The 24,017-nt window shown below is 36.9% G+C and overlaps 1 protein-coding gene across 1 annotated transcript; it reads right to left on the bottom strand.

The window, feature by feature from the left end:
• Positions 1 to 2,827: 2,827 nt before the first annotated feature.
• LOC113330103 lies at positions 2,828 to 4,704 on the bottom strand. The gene is made up of 3 exons (XM_026576965.1): positions 3,609 to 4,704; positions 3,312 to 3,473; positions 2,828 to 3,216 (listed from the first exon to the last, which is right to left on the bottom strand). The coding sequence occupies exons 1-3, from the start codon at positions 4,702 to 4,704 to the stop codon at positions 2,828 to 2,830; spliced, it is 1,647 nt and encodes a 548-aa protein (XP_026432750.1).
• Between the last annotated feature and the right edge of the window lie 19,313 nt (positions 4,705 to 24,017).

Below are 24,017 nucleotides of genomic sequence, written 5' to 3'. Positions count from 1 at the left end.
GGATGTGAAGTTGAAAGCAGTTGAAAACTTGAAAATTATGAAGGTACTCGATGAAAGTTAGAGACCCCTTGTGAGCAGGTTTTTCAGAAACAAAACTGAAAGGTAAGTGCTGAAACCAAAAATGGTTTCGTCAAAAAATTTATTCTAAAAAAATTCTTTTTTTCATTCTTAGATCCAGCATTCACTAGCTTGAGTTTTACTTCTACACGGCATGGGAGAACAAAGAGCACCAACTGATAATATCTGGGAGGATGCTAGATTTGTTGATGAGAAAGGGAGATGTCGGAGGAGAAATCATTGAGTTTTACATCTTGAAATTGCAAAAGAACATCCTCAAAGAAGAGTTGAAACCAGATGGTAATCCGAAATACAAGAAAGTTATGTTTCTAAGCACATTTGCCTATGTAAGTTTCCTCTACAATTTAGTAGATACATTCTTACTAAGCATGGACAAGATTTCCGGTTAGAGTTGATTTCTGGTTACTGTTAATTTATTAGATACATTCTTACTAAGCATGACAAGATTCTTGTGCACTGGATTAGTTGACTTTGGCATCTTTGACTAAGTTGGATTTGTTAGTACTAGCATACTAGATAAATTTCCATCTAAAAGTGTGGGCAAGATTCGTTAGTTTGAAGCATTCATCTTGAGTAGAGGGTTTTACTTAGGATGTGGATACGAATTGTAATTTGAAGATCTTAGTATCAATTTGGTTAAATTGTTTTGAATGTAAACCTTTGTAGCAAAAACAAGTTGAGTGAAACCAATTGCATCTTTTGTTTCTTACTCTTCAGTTAAACATTTTATGATGTGCGGGGGATCAGTTTTGTGATTGTAGGTCTAACTGATTGTAGAATCCAACTATGAGTGGAAATAGTTGGTTCAAATGTTGTTGGTTATATAGTTTATTTTGATGGAACCAATTTTTGTTTCATTCTTTAGGAAGAAAAAAATGTCGCTCATTACGAAGAAAAAAAACACTTGCATGTCTGTCACTCATTAGGAATTTGTTTTCTTGTATTTTTCAAACATGTCACTCACTAGGAATGAGATATGGTAGTGCATTTGAAGCGTTCATCGACAAAATGGACTACAATGTACAATTTTTATTCGTTCTGTTGCTGACAACAGTTAGAGATGGGGTAGACCATTGGACACTGCTAGCTTTTGATACTGAAACCGCAGAATTTTCTCACTACAACTCCTTGGATTCCACTGAAGAAGAATACAGGAAAATTGCTAAAAGCATGAGACAAAGAATAATATCAGCATTTATAAAGCACGATGCAAAGCTCCCGCGTGACGAGTAGACAACTCAGCCCCCGCCATACACTATGCACACACCATCATGTTGTCAACAAATGGGGTAAGCTAGAACAATCATCACCTATGTTTGGAAGTTCGGTAAAATTATTTATTTATTTATGGGAGTTTTAAATATTAAATATTGAGACAATTTTTTGGTTGTTTCAGGAATGATTGTGGTCTTCATGATTGCTATTACATGAAGAGCCTCTTGAAGGGAAACATAGTGTCGTCTCCTGGAGATGATATTTCACTAAAGGTGCATGAGATGAGACCAAAGCTGGTGTGTAAGATCCTCCTTGATGCATGAAGAGTCTCATTGGGAGAATATTTCAGAAAGGGTGGAAAGCATGAGAGCAAAGTTATGTATACTGTCAACTATTTATAGATTTGAATGTTTGTAATAGTTTATAAAAGGTTTAAATTGTGAATGAATGGTTTCAATTGGAGTACTGTCAACTACCTGGAAACAATGTTTATAATGTTTTCAATTATGTTTAACCGAAACCATATTGGCGCATAGTGTTATGTATGTCTGTATTTTGATGAAACCAAAAAGGATTTCAGCATAAATGATGAAACCAAAAAGGGTTCCACCATATTGCAGGTGAAACCAAATGGGAAAGGGTCGTATCATGTTGGTTTACAGGAAAAATTGATATGTTTCAAGGAATGACAATAATTCATAATAAAGCAAAAGTTTAAGGGAAAAAGCCAAGACAATTACAAAAGCATTCACAAAAGCAGTGATCTAACCAAAAAAAGGATCCAACCTATTTTGGTTACAAAATAACAGTAAAAATGATGAAATAAAAAAGGGTTCCATAATATTACAGGTGAAATACCAGCTGGAAATCAACATGTTTTACTGTAGACAAGAAGACAGGAATATAAATGAGCAATAACAGTCAAATAGAATATAAATGAGCAATAACAGTCAATAACAGGAATATAAATCAACAGAAAAAAATGAATTCTCAAAATGTAGACTAAAGCATATTGTAATCTAAACTAAAACAGATACTCAAAGTTTACGAACTATATGAAAAATGCTAATAGAATAGAAGAAGTCTGAACTAAAACTAAAAGTAAATCAGTCTCAAAAAAACTTCATGTCTGCTTATTAAGCACGTCCTTCGATTATGAGTAGCCAATTCATTAGAGACACCGCAAGTTCTCATCTTCTTCTTGGGAATTGAACCTGTATTAGGAATCCTTTTCTTCTTACTTGGACGACCTGATTGTGCCAAAACTTTAGGTCCATGAACAACAAACTTGGGTGAAATTGTCGCAGGCCTTTCAACTGTGGAAACTGGATGGATTGGTCTTGAATACGACTCTCGATAGAACTTAGTGGTGAAGTAGTCTTAAACATATTCATAAGGATCTTCACCATTCCCCATTATACACCTAACAGCATGGGTGCAAGGGAAGCCATTGATTTTCCAAGGGTTGCAAGAGCATGTCTTTTCTTTCAAATCAACCTTTTGTGTTAATGAGGCATGAACTTCATACACAAATTCAGACGACTTGGTAACACTGTTCACGGCCATGCATCTTATTGTTATAGAGTTCAGTTTCCATTTTTGGACACAAAACTCCTCGCCAATCGAACGATGTCACACATTCTTCACGACGAATGCACATCATTTCCATAATCTTCAGTCGTATTTTATCAACCATGACAGCAATAGGCATCTCCCTCTCTTCCTTAACCCAACCATTCAAACATTCAGCAACATTTGAGCACAACTCCCCGTATCGACAGCCCGGGAAAAAAAAACTAACCCATTTATCAAGTGGAGCTCTACTAAGATATTCTTGTAGCTTCTGATTTTTAACCAGCATCAAGTCATCCCAACTCTCCTTAAACTCTATATGTGTATTCGCATATGCACATTTTTCATAAACTTCAACATATAATTGTTATATGTCTTGGCTGACTTAGGCAAGCATGCATTAACATTGTTTGACATGTGTAAGTAACACCACCCATGATACACACCTGGAAAAACGACGGGGATTTGGTTGACTAAACCACTACCTCGATCACTCACAAATGTAAGTTGTCTTTGAGGAAAAACGACATCCCTGAGTTTCTCCATAAACCATTTCCAGTTCGCATCATTCTCAGATGAAAGCACATCATAAGCTAAAGGGTAAATTCCTGCAAAATCAAACAAAACAGAAAAAAATGACAAAACAGCACAGCAAAAAAAATGATGAAACCAACAAGACAAAAAAAGGTTTCATCAAAAAAAATGATAAAAGAAACCAACAGAAAAAGTTTAAGAAACAGTACCATTATCCCCGTTTAGTCTTGTTGCTGCCATCATGTGACCGAGATATTTACTCTTCAAATGTGCTGCATCCATGAATAGTAAGGTACGACAGTAATTAAATCCACGGATACATGCTCCGAAGGCAATGAACAGTCTAACAAACTTTTGACTCGCGTCAGTTTCCAAAACAACACGGGATCCAGGATTGGTTTCAGACAATTGCTTTGTATACCAATACAAGTAAGCGAATGAATTCTTATCCTCTTCCCATGCCATATTCAGTGCATGTATCTTCCCTGCGTATGCATAATAAAAACTTATGTCAAATCCATATTCTCTTCTAATTTGTTCCATAATATCCTTTGTCTTCTTCTTTGGGTTCTGTTTAATCTCATCCTTGATCAAGGAACTTATTAGCTTCTTTGATACATTTGGAACGTTAAGAAATCCACCGTCACAACTATACTGATTACTTAACTCCTTGATAATAAAGGGACTTCCTTCAACACCGTCACAAGAAACAGCATACATGTGCCAATTACACTTGTCCTTCTTCTTGTTAGCACAACAAGCAGCAATCCGCAACTTCTCGTTTCTTGTTAACTTATATGCATAGCCATTTGCAGCATGGTACTTCATCAAGTCGTGACGCACTTGGTCCACACCTCCTGGAAACACTTGTTCAACACTGTGAAAGAAACCTATCCAACGAGCGGATTTCAATGGTTCTTTGACTACTTGAGGGTCATCATAAACAGTGACAGTGGTAACTAGTGGCTGATTAACAGGTACAACTTGTGTCCCATGGGATGTTGAACTTGAACTAGCACCTATGTAGTATACTGAACTTGAACTTTCACCTCTATGATATACATATAAGTCTAGTGTTGGTAACTTGTTAAACAGAGAAAACACAGCAGATTTTTGGAGATCAAAATCAGACTGAAGTACCTTTTGCTGCTCACCAAATTTGTGAATGATTTCAATAGTGAATGGAGATAGTTGAACCCAATTTAAACAAATATTATCCTTCAAATCCATGAGAGTTGATTTTAAACCAATACGAAACGACAATGAAGCTTCATTGTGACATACAGCTGCAATGACAGAGTCCATATCTACAAGCAAAGTATGGAACCAAAAAAGGTTTCACTCAATTTAAACTGAAAACTATATGACAGCTTAACAACAAAAAATTTCCATTCACACAGATTTCACCATGAACAACAAGAAACAAACATAATCAATAAAAGAAAATCTATTTCAATACGAACAACGATCCAAAATTGTAACATCATTGTAACTTCTATTATGAAATCAGCTAGAAAATTCAAAACAAATCAAATAAATAAAAATACCTGGAAATCGAAATCGCGTTCTTGATGAATATGATCCGACTACTCCAATGTATGATTACAGACTCAAGATAACAATTTGAAGGATTAAATTGTTACTTCTCTTCTTTTCTTCGAAGAAGATGAGAACCGAAAACCAAAATAAATTGAATTTCTTCAACAATACATATCAATCTTCAGATTCGAAGGATTGAAATCTACGATCTCTTCTGTTATTCAACTAAATTGAAACAAAACCGAGATCGGAAAATTAGTTTCTGAAATCATCATAATCGAACCGGAGAAAGAGATAAGAATATAGATATGGTTTTTAATTTCTAAAATCTAAATAGAGGAAGATTCTGGTAGAAAAGATCTTCAATCCTCTTATACGATCTGCTGAAATTGTATTTCCTCCAAAATTTTCTATTTTGAAGAAACCGTATATATGGTTAAGGGTACGATTGGAATTATTGGATACGGTTAAAAACTAAATTTAACTAATTTGAATTCAAATGGAGTTTTTGTTCCATTTTATTGGATACGGTTTTGATTTGGCACAAATAATATGGACGGTGTTTTAGTAACTCTAAGAGTATCACCTTGATTTTTTAGAGCTTAATATGTTTTATATATTAGTTTAGAAATGTCTTATTTTAAAGAATAAGTATTTTGATTATTTGGATGGGAGTTATCTATATAAAGAGCTCCATGTATTCATATTAGGGGAGAATATTTTGATTATGAAAAGTAGTGTTTTTCCTTGAGAGTGGTATCTCGGAAACATGTGTTTTAGATTTTTGTACTATTCAACGCTTCCGCCCTGCATCACTTGGTTCAGATACTGGCGACGCTCCTGCATCATGTTTCGAGGAAGAGATTATGGTGCTGTTCGAAGAGCCGCTCGCAACTATGAGAAATAGCAAGTGGTAATAGATAATCCAGAACGCAAGGTTAAGGTGCTCACGCTCCAACTGGATGAAATGCAGCATCAGTAAAAGCCACATCAAGGTCCTAGCCTACAAAGAGTGGAGAAGGAGACCGTTGATGACAACAAAAACCTTGTCGGTGACGAGGGAGGATTTCAAGGAGTTGCACATAATCCGCGAGATTCATTAGAGTCCGGATTAAAGCTTGAAATCCGAAGGTTTGATGGTATTTTTTCTCATTGTGTAATCGAAACATATCAAGTTATCATGGATTGGAGTCAACCACCGATTTATGATAGTTACCCCGATGATGTGATTTTGGTTTGTTCTAGTTCCATTGATCCTTATTGTTATGAAGAAATATCTAGTCAAGTGGATCGACGACTGCACCAACTCATCATTTTTAGTGCGCCAACTGATCCGAAAATAATTTTTTCCAGCATATATTTTCAAAGGATTATTTAGATTTTTATCAAAGAATCATCTACACAAGAACAAATACTGGAAAAATTCAAGGGCGAATTTTTCTGAGAAGGGGAGAATGGTGAAGTATTCATGGGGTGAAAATATGCTTGGATATTTTCATTATTATTTAATATATTTTAATTATTTAACAAAATATATTGTAATTAATTAAGATGTTTTCATTTATTAAGAATATTTTAGAAGTATAATTATTTCTTCAGGGATTTTATATATCAGTGTAGAAATCTCTTATTTTAAGGAATAAATATTTTGATTATTTGGCTAGGAGTTATTTATATAAAGATCTCCATGTATTCATAATAGGGGAGTTATCTATATAAAGAGTGGTATCTCGGAAACATGTGTTTTAGATTTTAGTACTATTCAACGCTTCCGTCCTGCATCATTATTGCAGCATACATAAAATATTTGTGTACTTGGAAGAAGTTTTCTTTCCGAGGCACTGGTTGAATAATGAAGTTGAGATGCTCTTAACAGGTTCAAGTATAGTCGCTTCAGGAACCTGATGGATGCAATACTCACAACACGTATAATACCAATCATCAGCAAATCCAGTTATTTTTGCTCTGGAATTGAACTTTCTTGTACTGCAAATACAAGCTATCAGTTTTACAGTTGATAATAACATTCCCATCCATGCTCAATACATACCGAGGTCTTTTGAAGGTCTTGAGACTGAAGGTCTTATGGGCAAGGGAAAGGCTTCTCCGTGGCTAATGCTTATAGTGCTCTTGAGACTGAAGGTCTTCTGGCTTTCCCTGACTAGCAATTATGGAATCCAAAATTTTAATTAAAGGTGTCTTTTCTGGTGTGGACACTCCTCTATGATGGTGCACCTACATTGGATTATATGCATAGTGCAGGGATGATTCAAAATGCATATTTTTTTTCTCTGTGGGAATCATACTGAAACTAATGCTCATCTTTTCATTCTTTGTGATATTACAACTGCAGTATGGCCTTTTTTCTTGAGAAGTTTTGGTATTAAGTGGGTGCATTGTGATGATGTCAGGAAAACTTTGTGGGGGTGGAGTAATAAGAAAAGAAAGAACAGAATTAAGAGATTGTGGGGTAATTTGCCATTTGCAATCTGGAGGTGTGTCTGGAAAGAACGTAATAACAGGCTACATAACAATGTGCAAAAGACTATTGATCAGATAATTATTGAGGTCAAATGTCTTTTGTTCAATTGTATAGTAAACACAAATATTTTTGAAAATTATGGTTTTTCTGTTTTACTTTGTAATCGAGATGCTTTGATTTAAGCATCTATGTAATCTTCTCTACTTTGTCACTCTTTGGGTGACTAAGTTCATTTTTATAAAATTTTCTCTTTCAGGTCAAGAAAAAAAAACATAATGAGGTTCTAATATATAAATTGTGTTTGTCGAGGACAATAATTTTACCCCTGTTCTGGCTTCGAAAACCCTGTTGGACAACCCTCTAATAGTTATCTTTTCACTCATAAAATTGGTTTCCCGGCTGTCCGCTTCAGATAAAATTGACCTTACCATAGACCCCTCTTCGTACATGATCATGGAGTTATCTTTCAGGAGAACTGCTAGGCGCAGTACTGAGGAGCACTTCGCGTGAACTGGTTGACGAAATAAACACCAACATACTCTTAAGCTAAAAATTTCACCAAAAATATAAATTAGGAATAAGTGAATGAGTGGAAAATGTGCGAATGAGTGGATGGGTGTGGTTGAAGAAATACATTCCTCTATTTGTATACACCCTCATTGAATAATTGTAATAAGTTTTAACTTTTAATTTTTTGGACATTTTTTTTCCTGCCTATTATGGGTGAATATAGGAGTAGCCGTTTCGTTGCATGGTATGAAATTTCTACATTATTTATGGGTATTCATGATAGTGGGAGGATAATCAGGGAAGTAAATATAGGAATGAAAGAATTAGGAGCGAAAAAATTTGGACATGCACACCAAATTATTTATGGGTATTCATGATGGTGGGAGGATAATCAGGGAAGTAAATATAGGAATGAAAGAATTAAGAGAGAAAAAATTTGTTAAGTATTTCTATTCAAAACGGTAAGCTTTAATCCTTAATTTTCAGTGCATATCCTAAAATTAGGTAAGTATTTCTTCGTAAAATTATCCGTCCATTTATTATGCACGGCTGAGTAGAAATACATATCTTTTTAATAACATTTCCTTTTCAGTCTCTTTTCCTTTGGAAAAACGTTCTTATTCTTATCATTCTAACAAAACAATCTTTATCAATCAGCATGAGAAAGTGGTTTCGAAAAATGTAAAAGTTTTTGATTTTTTTTTTTGAAGATTCTAACAAAACAATCTTCCATTCGTTTCCGAAAATGTAAAAGTCTCTCATTTGTCCATAACCCGCCACAGGAAGATCATCCATTCTTCCTCTTTCCAGCTGAAAAGTTTGTGAGGGTAAATTACCCGGTGGCCACGTGTTAACATCTCAAGAGATGATATCATGATAAGGTGATGAAATAGAAGCACCGAATCATAATGTAAAAAGGTGATTTCCTCTAAATCGAGACGTCTGCCACAGACGTTACATGAATGACGCGTGTAAGGAACGGTCTAATCTGCTCAAACGGTCAAGTCTAAAAAGAAGGACTATATTTAATGAAGGAACATAGAGACGTGGGCGAGTCTACATCATATCATATGCTCCGACGACCTATACTATGACCAAGGAAGAGGAAGCACGAGGTTCTCCAAAGGAGAGCAACACGATGACGTACAGGGAGAGGTAGCTTGGAAGGAGAACCAAGAAAGACATCACGAGGGATAGTATAGAACTAGTCCGAAGTAACAAGAAGATGTACGACAGCTCCACCAGCTCGGCGGGACCAGACCTTCACGAGTCTAATTTCCCTATAAATACCAGTCCATGTAGAAGGAGATGGAAAACTTATGTATTATTAGATGGTCTTTCTACAGAGAAATCCTGAGAGAGATCTAGATAAGGAGAGAGTAAGAAATCTAAGTGAGATCTGTAGATCCTTCAAGAGTAATACCTTATAATCAATAAAGAAAACATCTTCTTTCCCGTGGACGTAGGTCTTCAGGCCGAACCACGTTATATGCTTGTGTAAATCTTTAGTTTCTATGTTCTTTACATTTTTTTCATCTTTGAATCTTCAATTTTAGGTAGTTTATAGCCTTTATATTTACTTGGGTGTAGTCATCAGAAAAGATGCAATTACATTTTGGCGCTAGAAACAGGGAGGTATGAAGATCTATTCTACCTCCCTAGTAAAAACTTTATATTGGTTTCATAATCTCCATGAGAGAAGTGGTTTTTATACCACTATGTAGAACTATGTTAGAATTTATGAGTAGAGATCGGACTCAACACAGTCTATACGATCTGTGGAGTCTCATAGACCCTCAAAACCAACAGATCTACAGCTTTTTCACTGATTTTCTTAAAAAATTTCGTTTCTTTAAGATTTTCTATATCTTCCTCAAGATGCTAAGGAGAGTTGAAGATCGGAGTGAAAATGAAGTTTTAAATACTTCGGCGCTCAAACGATCACCTTCATTAAAGGGTTGGGAAGAAATTTTGGTCAGTAAACTTCACAAGGGAAAATATGATCATATAAAAGTTGAAAAGACAAATTGTTCATGATGTTCTTCATCTTCAAATAAACTCAAGATAATCCACAATCTTCTTCTTAGAAATCTAACTCTAAGTCAAGGGGAGGGGTTAATGAGTGCATAATCAATTATCAAACTCAAAGTTTGTTCAAAATCAAAAGTTCAAGGATGATTAGAAATATTTCCTAAAATGGGAAGATATGCTCAATCGTCATGATTTGGTTTTTTCCAGCAAGGATATGACGTGTATAAGGAGGTATTTTTATCGAAAAGAGAGAAAAAAAAACACCTTTTTTTCCATCACTAAAACTCTATGCAAGTAGGGAATGTTTTGACATCTTCGCATGTCTCCAAAATTTAGTATAAAGTCTTCTTGTACTAAACTGTCCAGTCTGAACTATGACTTAGTAATTGCACGTGACCTGCAAATCTAGGGTCCCACTTTTTTGAAGAAATACAAATTAAGTATTATTTCATATATCACAGGTAAGGCGATGGTGACTATACGATCCAAGGTGAAACCGGAACCCCACCCGAAGGTCTAGAAAAAATGGAGTTAGGCGAAACTATGCACAATGGTGTACTCCCAGAAGAGGGACATCTCGATAACCAATATCGGAAAGGATTAAGTCCTTTTCCCATTTATCTGATTATTCTAGAGACGTACATACAAAACAGCCGAGTCAATCCAGAAGTTGACATGTGGTTCCAACTAGCTCGAGGACCAAACGAATCACCTCAATCTTTGGTGCTGGAGAAAATTGTGTGACGAGATCGGAAGAGTCCCAGAGGACTGCACGATCTTAGGCTTCAGCAACAGTCTGAGAAAGATAGACCCAACATTTGTCCGCATATACGAAACCATGCCACCTAACCTAGGTAAATTGAGAGAAATTCAAAAGGACTACATATCCCTTGAAGAACTCCAAGATGGTACTTATGACAAATTGGTAAAAGAAACCAATAGAGGGGAAAATGTGGTAGAACCACAAAACCCTCAGGTGCCAGCCCCAGGAGCAGGGTGATCCAACAACTGATCCACCCAGTTCGATAAGCATCATAGTGGAGGATGGAAAGGGAGAAATCAAGCCCAATAAAAGAAGGGAAAAATTCTTAGACCTTGTCTATACGAAGCTAAATGATCCCCTATCCGAGATCTTCAAACAGATCGAAGGAAAATACAAGATTACCTACCCATGGAACAGAGGACAGCATCCCAAGCGCGCTAAAAATAGAACTTATTTCTGTGAGTTCCAATAGTTCCACAGCCTCACAACAGGCTCATGCAGAGATCTAAAGAAGATGGTGCAAGACATGATTGACGAAGGAAAACTTCAGGAGTATATCGCGCAACTAGCGATCCAACCAACTACAGTAGCACACGTACATCGTGTGAAGATTCCACGCGAAGCACAATACTTGGGATGCAATACGATATCGCACTCAGCTATCACAACCCCCACACCTGAAGGAAATATCACAGTGAGAATTCACAAACGAAACTTTAAAGGTGACGAAGTTTTCAGTGTGGCAAAAGAACCTCCCATGTAGGAGTGGATGAAACAATCCATCAGCTTTTCAGCCTTAGAGGAACCCGAAGGCGGAAGAAACCATAACGATCCACTGGTGGTCACGATGGACATCGCACTCCCAGCATATTAAGACGAGGGAGAAAAACCAAAGGTACTGCCTTGGCAAATGCCGAAAATATTGATTGACAAAGGAAGCTCCATTGAGATCTTATTATATGAAACATTCAAACAAATCGGTCTTAGAGACGAGTGCCTAATACCATCAACCTATAATATATTTGGCTTCAATGGCTCATCGACCCGCCCGATGGGAGAGGTCACCCTAGAAATCCGGGTAGGAAAAATCCTTACCCTAACCACTTTCTGCATGGTTTTTAAAAGCGTACGCTTCGAGGCGTACGCTTCGCTTCAAATTTTAGCATTTTGCTTCGAAGCGGTCATGTGAAGCGCATATTTCATGAAGCGTATGCTTCACGCTTCAGAGCGTACTCTTCGCTTCAAATGTACGCTTCACGCTTTGCTTCAAATTTCAGCATTTTGCTCCGAAGCGGTCATGTGAAGCACATCTTTCATGAAGGCTGAAGCTTTAAAATTTTCTCTTAATTTTCAAAGATTTTAAAAGAAAAATTTGAATGTTTTAAGGGGGAATAGAACACCCCACCTCCCACTTGTCTGGAGTAGGTTGAACTGGTGTACACACGCTTTGTTTTTAATAAAAATTAGACTTATATAAAATTTATATAGATATTATATTCCTAATAAATTTATAATTACTAGTTACGACTAATTTATTTATAAGAAAACATCCGCTTCAAACATCAACCATGACGCGATGCTTCACGCTTCGACATACGCATCCCTTTCTAAAAATAAAAAACGCTTCACGCTCCGCTTCACGCTTTCAATACCTTGACTTTCTGTGTAGTGGATGTACTTTCCCCCTACACGGCTATTGTCGGTCGAACCTGGGTCCATGGGATCAAATGAGTCGCCTCGACCTACCATCAGAGGCTAAGGTTCCCAACACCCGATGAGATCGTTAGAGACTCTGCCAAGCTAAGTATTGTTACAACATGGACGTACAAAATGGCAAGAACATAGTAAACTCTCCTAAGGCTATACATGAGAGAACCAAAGACGCCAAAAACCAGGACATCACTTGTATGAAAATAATAAATGAGGCAAGGGGCTCAGATGACATATCCACCTCGGACAATGCACCCATCTCGGATACACCGATGGAGAATTTATAGCAATCAAAGAAACTCTCCGATGATGGAGAGTACCATCCAAATTCCTCGACGAACTCAGGAGTGGTTGAGATAGAAGACAATACGATGATAACATTAAAAGAAATCAGAAGGGCGCGAGCCTGCGCCGATCCTACTAATCACAACAGATCTTACTAATGGAGCAAATTCTTAGTCCCAAACATTAGACAGCTCATAGAAACAACTTCCTGGCACGGACTACTATCCCTAATAGATGGATACTCGGGTTATAACCAAGTCCACCCCACCCACATGGTCAAGCTCTTACAAAACCATGCAAAGGAGTTATCTTGCATAGAGCGCCAAAAAATTGGTAAAACATGGCATGACACGTCAATAGATTTCGAATCTAACTTGAGCTCCTGGCCATTGGCCAAGAGAGAAGTCAACATTGATGGACCTCCACGAGAAGGTACAGTGCATCCAGAACACCCAATCGTGGCTGCAGATTACTTTAAAAAGTTGAGTACAACCTCAACCTCCAGGCACAATGACTTAATGAAAACCACAAACAAAACTATCGGCGCTATGCTCAAAGAGAAGTTAGACGGACATGGATTCAGTTGGTATGAGAAATTACACAATGTCATGTGGTCACATCGGGTCACTCAAAGAGAAACAATAGGGATAGCCCCCCTCGCGCTCATTAGCGACAAAGAGACAATCGTACCAACCAGAGCAATGACCCCAATAACTAAGTCCGAGGCTTTGGAAAAAAACCTCACCTCGTACATGATACGCGCCAAGCTAGACGATCTCGAGGAAAACCTAGAAATAGCTCTACAGAGTATGGAAAATTATCATCAGAGGTTAGCCCGATAATACAACAAACGTGTTCATCAGAGGAAATTTATCCCTGGAGATAAAGTCTGGAGAAAAATACAGCCCTACCAGCGCGAGTCAGGAAAATCTGCTTCCATCTGGGAAGGACCACTAACAGTCATAGCCAAGGCAGGCGACGGAGCATAGAGATTGCTCAAATCCAATGGGGAAGAGCTAGAACGCCCATGGAACATCAAACATCTGACCTAATAATTAGAAGGTTAGATTATAAAAATAGGGTTCAAATCCCTACTTATCCAAATGTACTAAGGGTTCACAAACCCTCTTTTGAGAATAATAAAACCACTCCTTTTGTATACTTATCTCCGTTTGTTCTGATTTCTTGTCTGTTTACATTTTTATCCTTGCAATTTTCTGTCTTTCGATTTATTTTTGTAATTTTTTAGTTTATGATTCTTTCTTGCATATAGAATAATCATATCATACTTGTATTATAACAAAATCCCAACAAGACTATGGCACGGTGCTATCCTCACCTCCCATTCTACAATGAATGATGCGGGTAAAATACCTAAGCTGCCCGAGACGGACACAGAACTAAGGCAATGCCATCTGGCCCATTGAAGCAAGATGAAGCGGGGGACACCCTAAGCTACCTAAAACGGAAATAGACTTAAGGTAATGCCATCACGACCACGAATCAGATGATGTCCTGCCATAACAGGAGATATCCAGTATCAAGATACTTACCTTTTGCTAAGGTAAGAATCACTTGACCGAGGTATCTCCCTCCAAAGCATGGTTAAATAGAAAGTGACTCAAAAATCTGATCACTCAACCAAGGGGAAAGTGTAACCTAAACTGGACACTATTAAAAATTCAATCCCATGAAGGCGCAAGGAGAGAAGGAAATATGTTATAAGTCAAACACTGTAAGAGATGCCCTATCCAATTAAGGAACTGACCACTCCTTGGCTTTGTCACCCATGGTTGGACCAAACAGCAGGCACAAAACATCCCCGGATCCACCAAAAATAAACACATCATGTGACATAACTTAACAAAGAAATTTGTCATCTGTATAAACAACTACTTCAAAAGAAATTATCATCGCCTCCAAAATACGAGGACTTGTCAAAATATGAGTAGAAAAATAATGCCTCTAACGCAGAAGAGGACTTGGTTAGCATACTAACTAATCCAAATAATTAAAATGTCTCATCGCAAGGAGAACGAAGACTTACCAAACAATGTCTTCTCTACACGCCACACCATGAAATTCAAAAACCAAAAGGAGACATAAAAAGTTCTTGAAGGGCAGAGCCTGTGTGAACAAAAGAACTTAAACCTGACCACCACCAGGAGCACCTTGATCAGTGTCCATATGATCCTCTCCATTGGCAGTATCGGGGTGGGATCGCAACATTAGCAGCAGAAGCTTCAGCGACTCGTCGACGCTCATGAAGGACAACAACTTTTCATGCCTTGGTTATCATAGCCTTGTACTCCACTTGAAGATTGCTCAACTTCTCATTCTTGTCAGCACGTTCAGCCGCCATTCATCATGGTTGGTCACCAATTCATTGAGCTCTTCATCAAGACTTTGTTTTGTTGCCTTCACTTCCTCCAACTTCCTCTTCAACTCTGCATTTCTCTTACGAGCCTCTGCAAGAAAAACAAAAGGAGACAGTCAATATAACTATAACCCACAACCACATGGGATACATAAAATCAAAATAGGCAACCTTCATGCTCAATCAAAACAGACACTACACCAAATTTATTGATTAGCGTAACTGGCAGTTGCAAAGTGGGGTCGCAACAGTTTAGCTCTGTTACCAAAGTCAATGTTGCAAATTTTTGCAACCGCTCTTAAGCAATTGCGAATTTTCGGTCGCAACAGTTTCAAACTGTTGCAACGTAAATATGTCGCAACAGTTTGAAACTATTGCGAAATAAGATGGTCGCAACAGTTTATAACTGTTGTGAAACTGGAATATCGCAACAACAAAATGCAATTGCGAAATTTTTGTAACACCAAAAAAATAGTGGTTTTGACCAGTCAAAACCAGGTTCAAAACTAGAATTCCCTGTACCAAAAATGAAGTTTACCCTGTTCATTCATAATCAAATTAATCCAACAAAATAAAGTTACCCCTGTTTTAGAACCAAAACTACCTAATTAATGAACTTAACAACAAACTCAAAAGAAAAAAAAACAAAGCTTTCAGCTGCTTGTACACCTTCCATAGTGTGTTCCTTCTCCAATTCCTGGAAAAATATTCAGAAGGATAGTCAATTCTAAATAAAAATGAAGACAATTAGGAAGGAAACTTTTCAATTCAACCAGGTCAAACATCAGGCTTCAACCAAGAATGTAACAATAACAAGGGTACTGAGACTACTAGGCCAAAAGACATCAAGCATGCACAAAACAAAGGTTGTGTGGTGGGAATATGAAGAGGCAGTCCATATTAAGTATCCAACACCAATGTTTTCTTTGGTACTGAAGAAATAGGAATCTCCGCTGCTCATATGCAACAATAAGCTAACTAAAGAAATAAAAATAGATTCTCGCTCACCTGCTCGAAGGAGATTAGAGATCAAAAAATCTTTTTCTTTGATAGTCGCATTTGCTTGTCTATATCTCTGTTCTAGATTGAAAAGTGAATGTTCAGCATTCTCGAGTTTATTCTGTAGGCGAAAAGTAACAGAAAATACAATAATTTTTTGCACAACATAGAAAAAGATTAAAAAAAAGGTTTCGAGCATAACACTCCAATAGTAAATTACCTGAGTCTTTTCGAGTTTTTCACTCATTTCTGCTGTCAACAATAACTGAGCATTATGAAGGTCCTGGACCCAGCAAGATCAACAAGGTTAACCATTCCATATTTGATTTACAACCCATCAAACAAGTATCCCATCAACTTTATAAATTGGTGATCTTCCAACCTGAACCTGCACCAACAAAGATGATAATGATAAAGTTAGGATATGACTGAGGTCAGAGACAACATCAAAACCATAAAAAAACTGTAGATAATAAGGATAGCAGTAGTTCAAAAATGACAATTATCCATATATCTCAACAGACAAACAACCCAGCAGAGAAGACTCCCTGCAAAGTATAACATAAATTATAAGCAAGTGGAAATCAACCGATAACTAGGTTCTGCACATTAATAAGACTTATAAATCACTCTATAATTTGAGTTTGAAATAATGTTAAGCTACCAAATATATGGTATACCACTTCCTAAACACAACAGTCCAGCAAACATACCGGTAAATGTGGCAACTTCGAAACAACTTTAATGATTTCCCTGGATGCCAGACTCTCTGGGAAATTCAATCTTCCCTTCTTTATGTATAATTGTATATTTCTCGGCATGATATTTGACAACGAAATGGACAAGTTACCAGATGGAACATTTTAAAAATAACCACCAAGAGAAACCTTAAAAAGATGAAATCACGTACCCAACTCTCTTCAACATGTGACTTGGTATTGACCTCAATATCCTCTCCATCATTACCAGGTGCTCTACGTTCTCGTGCGTCTTAAACAATGTCTCTCCCTTCAAAAACAATGTGTTTCAGCTTTTTGACATAAAAAATTATGTAAACTGAAATAGTAGGTGGTAGCAAAGCGAAAACCTACATAGCATAGCTCAATTAAGATACCACCAAGACTCCAAATATCACAAGGGTAACTCCATCCAAGTACTTCAGAAACCCAAATGAATATCACATAGTCAAATAACAGAAGCTAGTGTCCAAACACAGGACCCTTAAATATCAGATACAAGATATGAATATGACTTGAAGTGTCAGTAACTTACCAAGAATAACCTCAGGAGCACCGTAGTGTCTTATTGATACAATGTAACTGTGATCACGACGATCATAAGTTTCACTAACCAGCAAGACTGCGAGTAAATATTCAACTCACGAACTTACAGCTTGCAGAAGCATTTCATGTCGAACGATATCAATAGATGTAACATCTCCAGATAAACCCTTTAAAATCATCTGCCGAAAATATGTATATACATAAAAGTTTACAAACTAATTACTAACTGGAAGATAAATAGGGTTTATGCAAGATATCTTACCGCAAGGGACGCCACTTGATCAGGAATTCTTCCGGGATGGTTCAATTTCCGAACCAACTCCTGATACTCCTTATCACCCTACCCCAAGGAAAAACCCAAATGAACTTAGCATGAAAAAAGAAGTATATTCAAATGTATCTTAACAAACATAAGAAATACTATAATAAGATCCCAAGGAACAAAACAAAGATCAATAAAACACAAGATGCCTTTCTCCGTCAATACAAGTAGCTTTCATACTATTAATATCCAAATACCCAGAGAAGTTGCAATACATATGGGTGACAACATGAAGTTTAGATACAAATTACAATTTGGTGGAGGAATTAGAATATGAAACAGAATAGCCGACATGCTGAGTGTTACACAAAATAGAAGATCACAAAATTGTATATTTCTTCATACTTGACATCACAACCAAGAAGTCAACAACAAACCTCAAGCACTTGTCATCTCCTTGGTATCTGGCATATGCCTGATCCAAACATTGACCAATATGGATCCAACATCCTCCATGCCGCCTTTAATCTCAGGCAACGACCACCTGCACATGGAACCACCCCTATTTATGTATTTATCCTCTCAAGAGCAGGCATTCGACTATGAAAACAGAGGCTATTAAAGTTATCAACCAGTTTTATTTTATTTTTGAGTTCTATCATATAGGAGAAAAGAAAAATCACTCCAGACAGTAGTTTACTAGTTTTAAAATACGATCTCAAAAGGTTCTCTCCTTCCCACTCTGGAAAATAACAGTAACTCTCTGTCATTAGTATGCTCCCATCACGAAGAACTCATATGACAAGAAACCAACTTGATTTTTGGTTCATCTCGATAGGTTTCAAACCTATAACTGCGCAAGGCATATAATGTTTATTGGTAACTTAAATGAACGTCGGCTATCTAGATATTATGCATCCATTCAGCTTTCCTATGTTTCTAGTCCCACCTAATGCAAGGTTTTCTGCCATTTCAGTAATTTATGATGATCTAACAATAATTCTGTGGGTCGAAAAGGATATTCACCCTAACCATATTGTTGGAAATAGTAATTTGTAATCTAGAGTTGTCTAGATTAGTTTAGAAAAGTGTAGTAAATTCTACAAAGTGAAAGTTGTGGAATTAGCTAATTAGAATAGTTTAGAATCTTCTAGAATTAGCTAGAGTCAAATGTATCTAGAATGTTCAAGAGACAGTCAAAGTCGGTCAAGTAAGAATGTTCTAGAAAGTCGGTAATTGTGTTAGTGTTTTCTAGAGTATTCTAGGAAATACGGTGTAGTGCCTATAAATAGGCAATGATACATTCATTTGTAATTGCAACGAAGCAAGAAGTGAGTAATAACATTAAGAGTTCTTTAAGAGTTTAAGTGTTAGTCTTGCTTTCACCTTCACCACTAGAGTTCCTGGAGCTCTATACGAGCAACACCACTATGCTCGTGTATCTCCAAAAGTATTAAAAAATTTCAACATGGTTCTTATCCAAATTCCAACATGGTATCAGAGCGGAGGTTCGATCCATATGGGGCGTGTAAGCTGTGCGAATTAAAATGCTTGTGGAGTTTAAAGCAAATGCGAAAGTGAATCGAAGAAAATGAAGGCATGCATGACTCTCAACTATGTGCATTTTGAGTTTTTGAGTTTTGGATGTTTGTTTTAGACCCACATGAATGTTATCACCCATGTCTACGTAAAAAGAGAATTGACAAGAAGTTGAGAAAAAAGAAGATGTTTGCTCGTGAGATACAGTAGTTTTCAGTACCCTTGAAAATGTAAAAGAGTCTCCATGAAATGAAAGTGACAAAGAGAAAAGAGAAATTGTAGGTAGTGCATGTGGAAAAGAGTGCACTTCCGTACATGGCATGGGAAAATCCATGTCGTCACGAGATTCTACTCCTCTACTCGTAGCGGAAGTAGCCGAGTGAAGGCTACAGGAAGGCCGCATAAAGGCCAGGCCGAGTGAAGGCCGACACGGTGGGGCCGCACCCACTGAGATGCTAGCGGAATAGGTGGGCTAGCCGGAAGAAAAGAGGATGGCAGACAAGAGCTATGGAGACATTAGGAGAAAATGAGGCGTGTTGACGCAGAGAAAGAAATGTCGCGGGCATTAAAAGGAAAAATTACGACACGAGCATGAGAAGTTGAGGATGAACAAGAAAGCAAGAAAAGTGAAGGATAGACGTGAAATTGGGTGAAGGTCGAACTACAAAAATGAAGATTACAAATTAGGAGGGGATGTTGGAAATATTAATTTGTAATCTAGAGTTGTCTAGATTAGTTTAGAAAAGTGTAGTAAATTCTACAAAGTGAAAGTTGTGGAATTAGCTAATTAGAATAGTTTAGAATCTTCTAGAATTAGCTAGAGTCAAATGTATCTAGAATGTTCAAGAGACAGTCAAAGTCGGTCAAGTAAGAATGTTCTAGAAAGTCGGTAATTGTGTTAGTATTTTCTAGAGTATTTTAGGAAATACGGTGTAGTGCCTATAAATAGGCAATGATACATTCATTTGTAATTGCAACGAAGCAAGAAGTGAGTAATAACATTAAGAGTTCTTTAAGAGTTTAAGTGTTAGTCTTCCTTTCACCTTCACCACTAGAGTTTCTGGAGCTCTATACGAGCAACACCACTATGCTCGTGTATCTCCAAAAGTATTAAAAAATTTCAACATGGTTCTTATCCAAATTCCAACACATATGAAAAGTCGAATGCGATTAAAATCACAAATTAAATCTAGCTCAAAAGATAGTTGATTACAAACTTAAACTCTAAGCAAAAATTAGCATCTATTTCATGAAGGCACGCCTAATCCTTGTTCATGGATTTGATTTTTAGTTTTATTTATCTCCATTTTCTTCTCTCATATCCATATCATAGTACACGCTTGTTAACTACCTATTATGAGGATCCAAGTTGCATTGAGTTTATATGAATTATCAAGTTTATTTATGAGCGTAAGACAACACAGAAATAAGCACACTATAAAACTTTCATAGAGCACACTGCCACTTCCATCCGGCATGAACAGAGCCAGAGGTCTTATATTAACTGAGCTTACAGGTATTTTAGTTTAAATACTGTAGGGAAATACATAGTTTCCTAGTTTATGATAACTTCCATATATAAGATGGTCTCCTAATAGAATAACAAATACTTATGCAAATCAATTCCAATCATAATTAGTTCATTCTTATCATGAATCTTTTTCATATAAAAACCATTTCATTCCATACTTGTGCTAATACTTATGCACCAGCGAATGATCTAATACATCTACACTATAAAATTAGTTCACATTCAATCCAGAAAACCTCCTGGTCTCAATATGTATTATGTTTTTCAACCTAAAACAACTATCCATTTGAAGACATAAAATAAAACATCGATCAAAAGAAGAAAATTTACAGTGTTATATGAGTTCCTTGAGACCTCTTTTATTGGGAACAACGGGTTCCTATTCTTCCTTACCTCATCCTCATTCTACAAAATCACTATCACATTAGAAATCAAATTCGAGATAAAACAAACCCTAACTTTCAAATCTCAAACCTTAACTTTCAATCTCAAATCCAACCCTAACTTTCAAACTCCACAAATCCAATCACCGATATCATTCTTAACAAACCTATTCAATCTCAATTCTTGCAGCAAAATCCTGATTCATCTCAGAACGTTAACATAACCTCAAACCCTAACTTTCAATTTCTGTAGTAGGAACCTTAAATCTGATTGAAGTAAATCTAGGTTAGAGTTATATATGTGTTATCAATCGAAAATATGTAGGATAATGATAAAGAAGGTAGGTTTTTATTTGAATGATTAGTCAACAAACTCCATTGAGACTGAGATAAAAGAGAGAAAGAGAAAAGAGAGAAAGAGAGAATGAGAGGTGTTCCGTGTTCGGTCTGCTCGATAAGATATGAGATAGCCGAGTCAGTTTTCTAGTTGAATGAGATGAAGACCGAGTCAGTTTAAACTGTACCCAGCCACACTCACGAGTGGCACATGTGAAAAACCAAAATGTTGGGAATCGCAACTGGAACAGACAAGTACTAAGATGTTGCGAATTTTTGTTACTAATCCTTGAATATGGTGTAGTGAGAAGCAAAAGGTCTATTCCACTTGGGACTTTTGATTATCTAAGGAACTAATTTGTGCTTCCACAGGAGATATGGCAGCATCTCCAGCCAGGATTATATATCTTGCATTCCCACCTTATCATTGATATTTTTGATTAGTGTATTTTGACTAGCCTAATGATTTTGGTTTGACTGCGTTGTGCACTCCAGATGTCAGTTCTTTCAAGTTTGCAACATTTTCACGCAATTGCATACCCCATTGACCCAATCCTTGCTCTTGAAATCGATCTCTAGTCTGATTTCCTTTTATTTTTTATGTGAAACACTTCAGTAAGATGTATCTAGCAATCAGTTATTTACTCATAGATCAATTTTTGTTCTTGTAGTGGTGAATTTTCAGCACACTGTTCTTTGATTGCTTCCCGCTTTTCTCTTCCACCATTCAGTCACCCCCCTCAAATTTCTGTAAAGAGTGACATTAGAAGTTTGCTCCTAAGAGTTGGGTAAGTTCTCCAGATGGAAATGAATGGAGACAGCGTATCCAATCAGAGGTTGGGAACTTCGTAGATGTCTCTGGGTTGTCTTCTGATGTGATTACCCGATTAATTAACGAGCATAATCTCTATCCCGGAGTCTTTATATTTATCTCTATCTCGGTCATAATAATCTCAAGATCTAAAGGTTTGATTGTTGTTGGGATGAAATGGTAATTATGCTCAAAGGTGTAGAACTGACTTTCGTTGTTCTTTCGGTTAGAACTCCACCTTCATTTCATTCTCCAGTATCTTCACCACCAAATTTCTCTTCCGCAGCATCACATGACCAGTTACATATGTTTAATTGTCTTTTATGGCAGAAAATCCATCTCATTTAGTTTCAGGTTTAAAATACTTCAAATTTCTTTTCCAGGTTGCGCGATTTTTTTATGCAAATTCTGGTGGTGGCGTTTTAGCACTTGGTTACAATGGGATTCAAATATTATGGAAGTGGGTCTATGTGATACCAATTAAGCAACTGGATTAGTATAACATTATTTTCGAATTTCATTCGTAGTTACATCAGTATTGACTTACTGCCTGTTGAATTTGCTTGTTGGCAGGGCAATTGAGTTCATTCTACGAGAGCAGCGAAAATGACATTAATGAGTCTTGTCCCTATGTTTGTAAATGCGGTCATTCGCTGACACCTAAAGTCTTCCTCTAGATACATTTGGTTCTGTAAGTCTTCCTGTTGTCCTCCAACTTGAGTTTTTCCTCTTTTTCTATTGCGTTTGTTTTTCCTTGTAGTTCTATTTTTCGTTCTTTTGTTGTTTCCTCATCATAATGCATAATTTGTCTTACATGGCACAAGGAGCTTCTTGCTATGGAACTTGCTGAGGAGGTGAGGGAAATAAAAGCTAAAGGGGAGGCAAAGAAGGACAAATTCAAGGTTTTTCCTTTAATTATTTTCTGCAGGTAGTAAGTAAAGAATGCAAGTGGAGATGAGAAAGTAATTGGTGGTCTCGCATGCTTGATGCCAGAGACTAGGAAGGAAGTTTAACGAATCTCTTTGGAAAAATTCAAGGTTCTTCTCTATGTTCATCATTTTATTGTATGTCATTATTTTGATACTACACACGGAATTTGTATGTCACTGGGACTTAAGAAATGTTTCTAGCTATACTTAGTGATGTGTTTTTTACTTTTTTTGTGTATCTATGTTATGGTGAATTAACATTAACAAAGAATTATTTTTTTTGGATTAATTTGATTTCTAAATAAACAGGGGTGACTTGATTTTGTTACAAAGAATTACTTTTTTTTTGGACTAATTTGATTTCTAAATAAACAGGGGTGACTTGATTTTGTTACTGGAATCTCTAAACTTGACCAGTCAAAACCCCTATTTTTTTGGCGTTGCAAAAATTTCGCAATTGTGGTGATCTGTTGCGATCTTTCAATTCGCAACTGCTTGAAATAGTTGCATCCTTCCAACTCGCAACAGTTTAAAACAATTGCGAACTTTCGACGTTGCAACAGCTAGGAACTGTTAGGACTGAAAATTTGCAACGACAATGTAGCCGTTGCGAACTGCAACATCGACTTTTGTAACAAAGGTAAACTGTTGCGACCTCGTTTTGCAACTTCTAGCTGCCGTTGCTAATCGTTATCTTTGGTGTAGTGAGACGAACTAGACGGAATCGTCGTAAAAGGAGGAAAACCACCAGCAAAGATACTTGGTACGCCAGGAGCACCAACACTCAGAACCACAGGAAGAATACCACTAACATTAACACCACCAACCCGAGCACTCGTATCGGAAAC

Source organism: Papaver somniferum, chromosome 1, assembly GCF_003573695.1.
Source record: "Papaver somniferum cultivar HN1 chromosome 1, ASM357369v1, whole genome shotgun sequence".
Taxonomy (NCBI): Eukaryota; Viridiplantae; Streptophyta; class Magnoliopsida; order Ranunculales; family Papaveraceae; genus Papaver; species Papaver somniferum.
The sequence above is the reverse complement of the archived record's forward strand: the minus strand, read 5'-3'. Positions and strand labels throughout refer to the sequence as shown.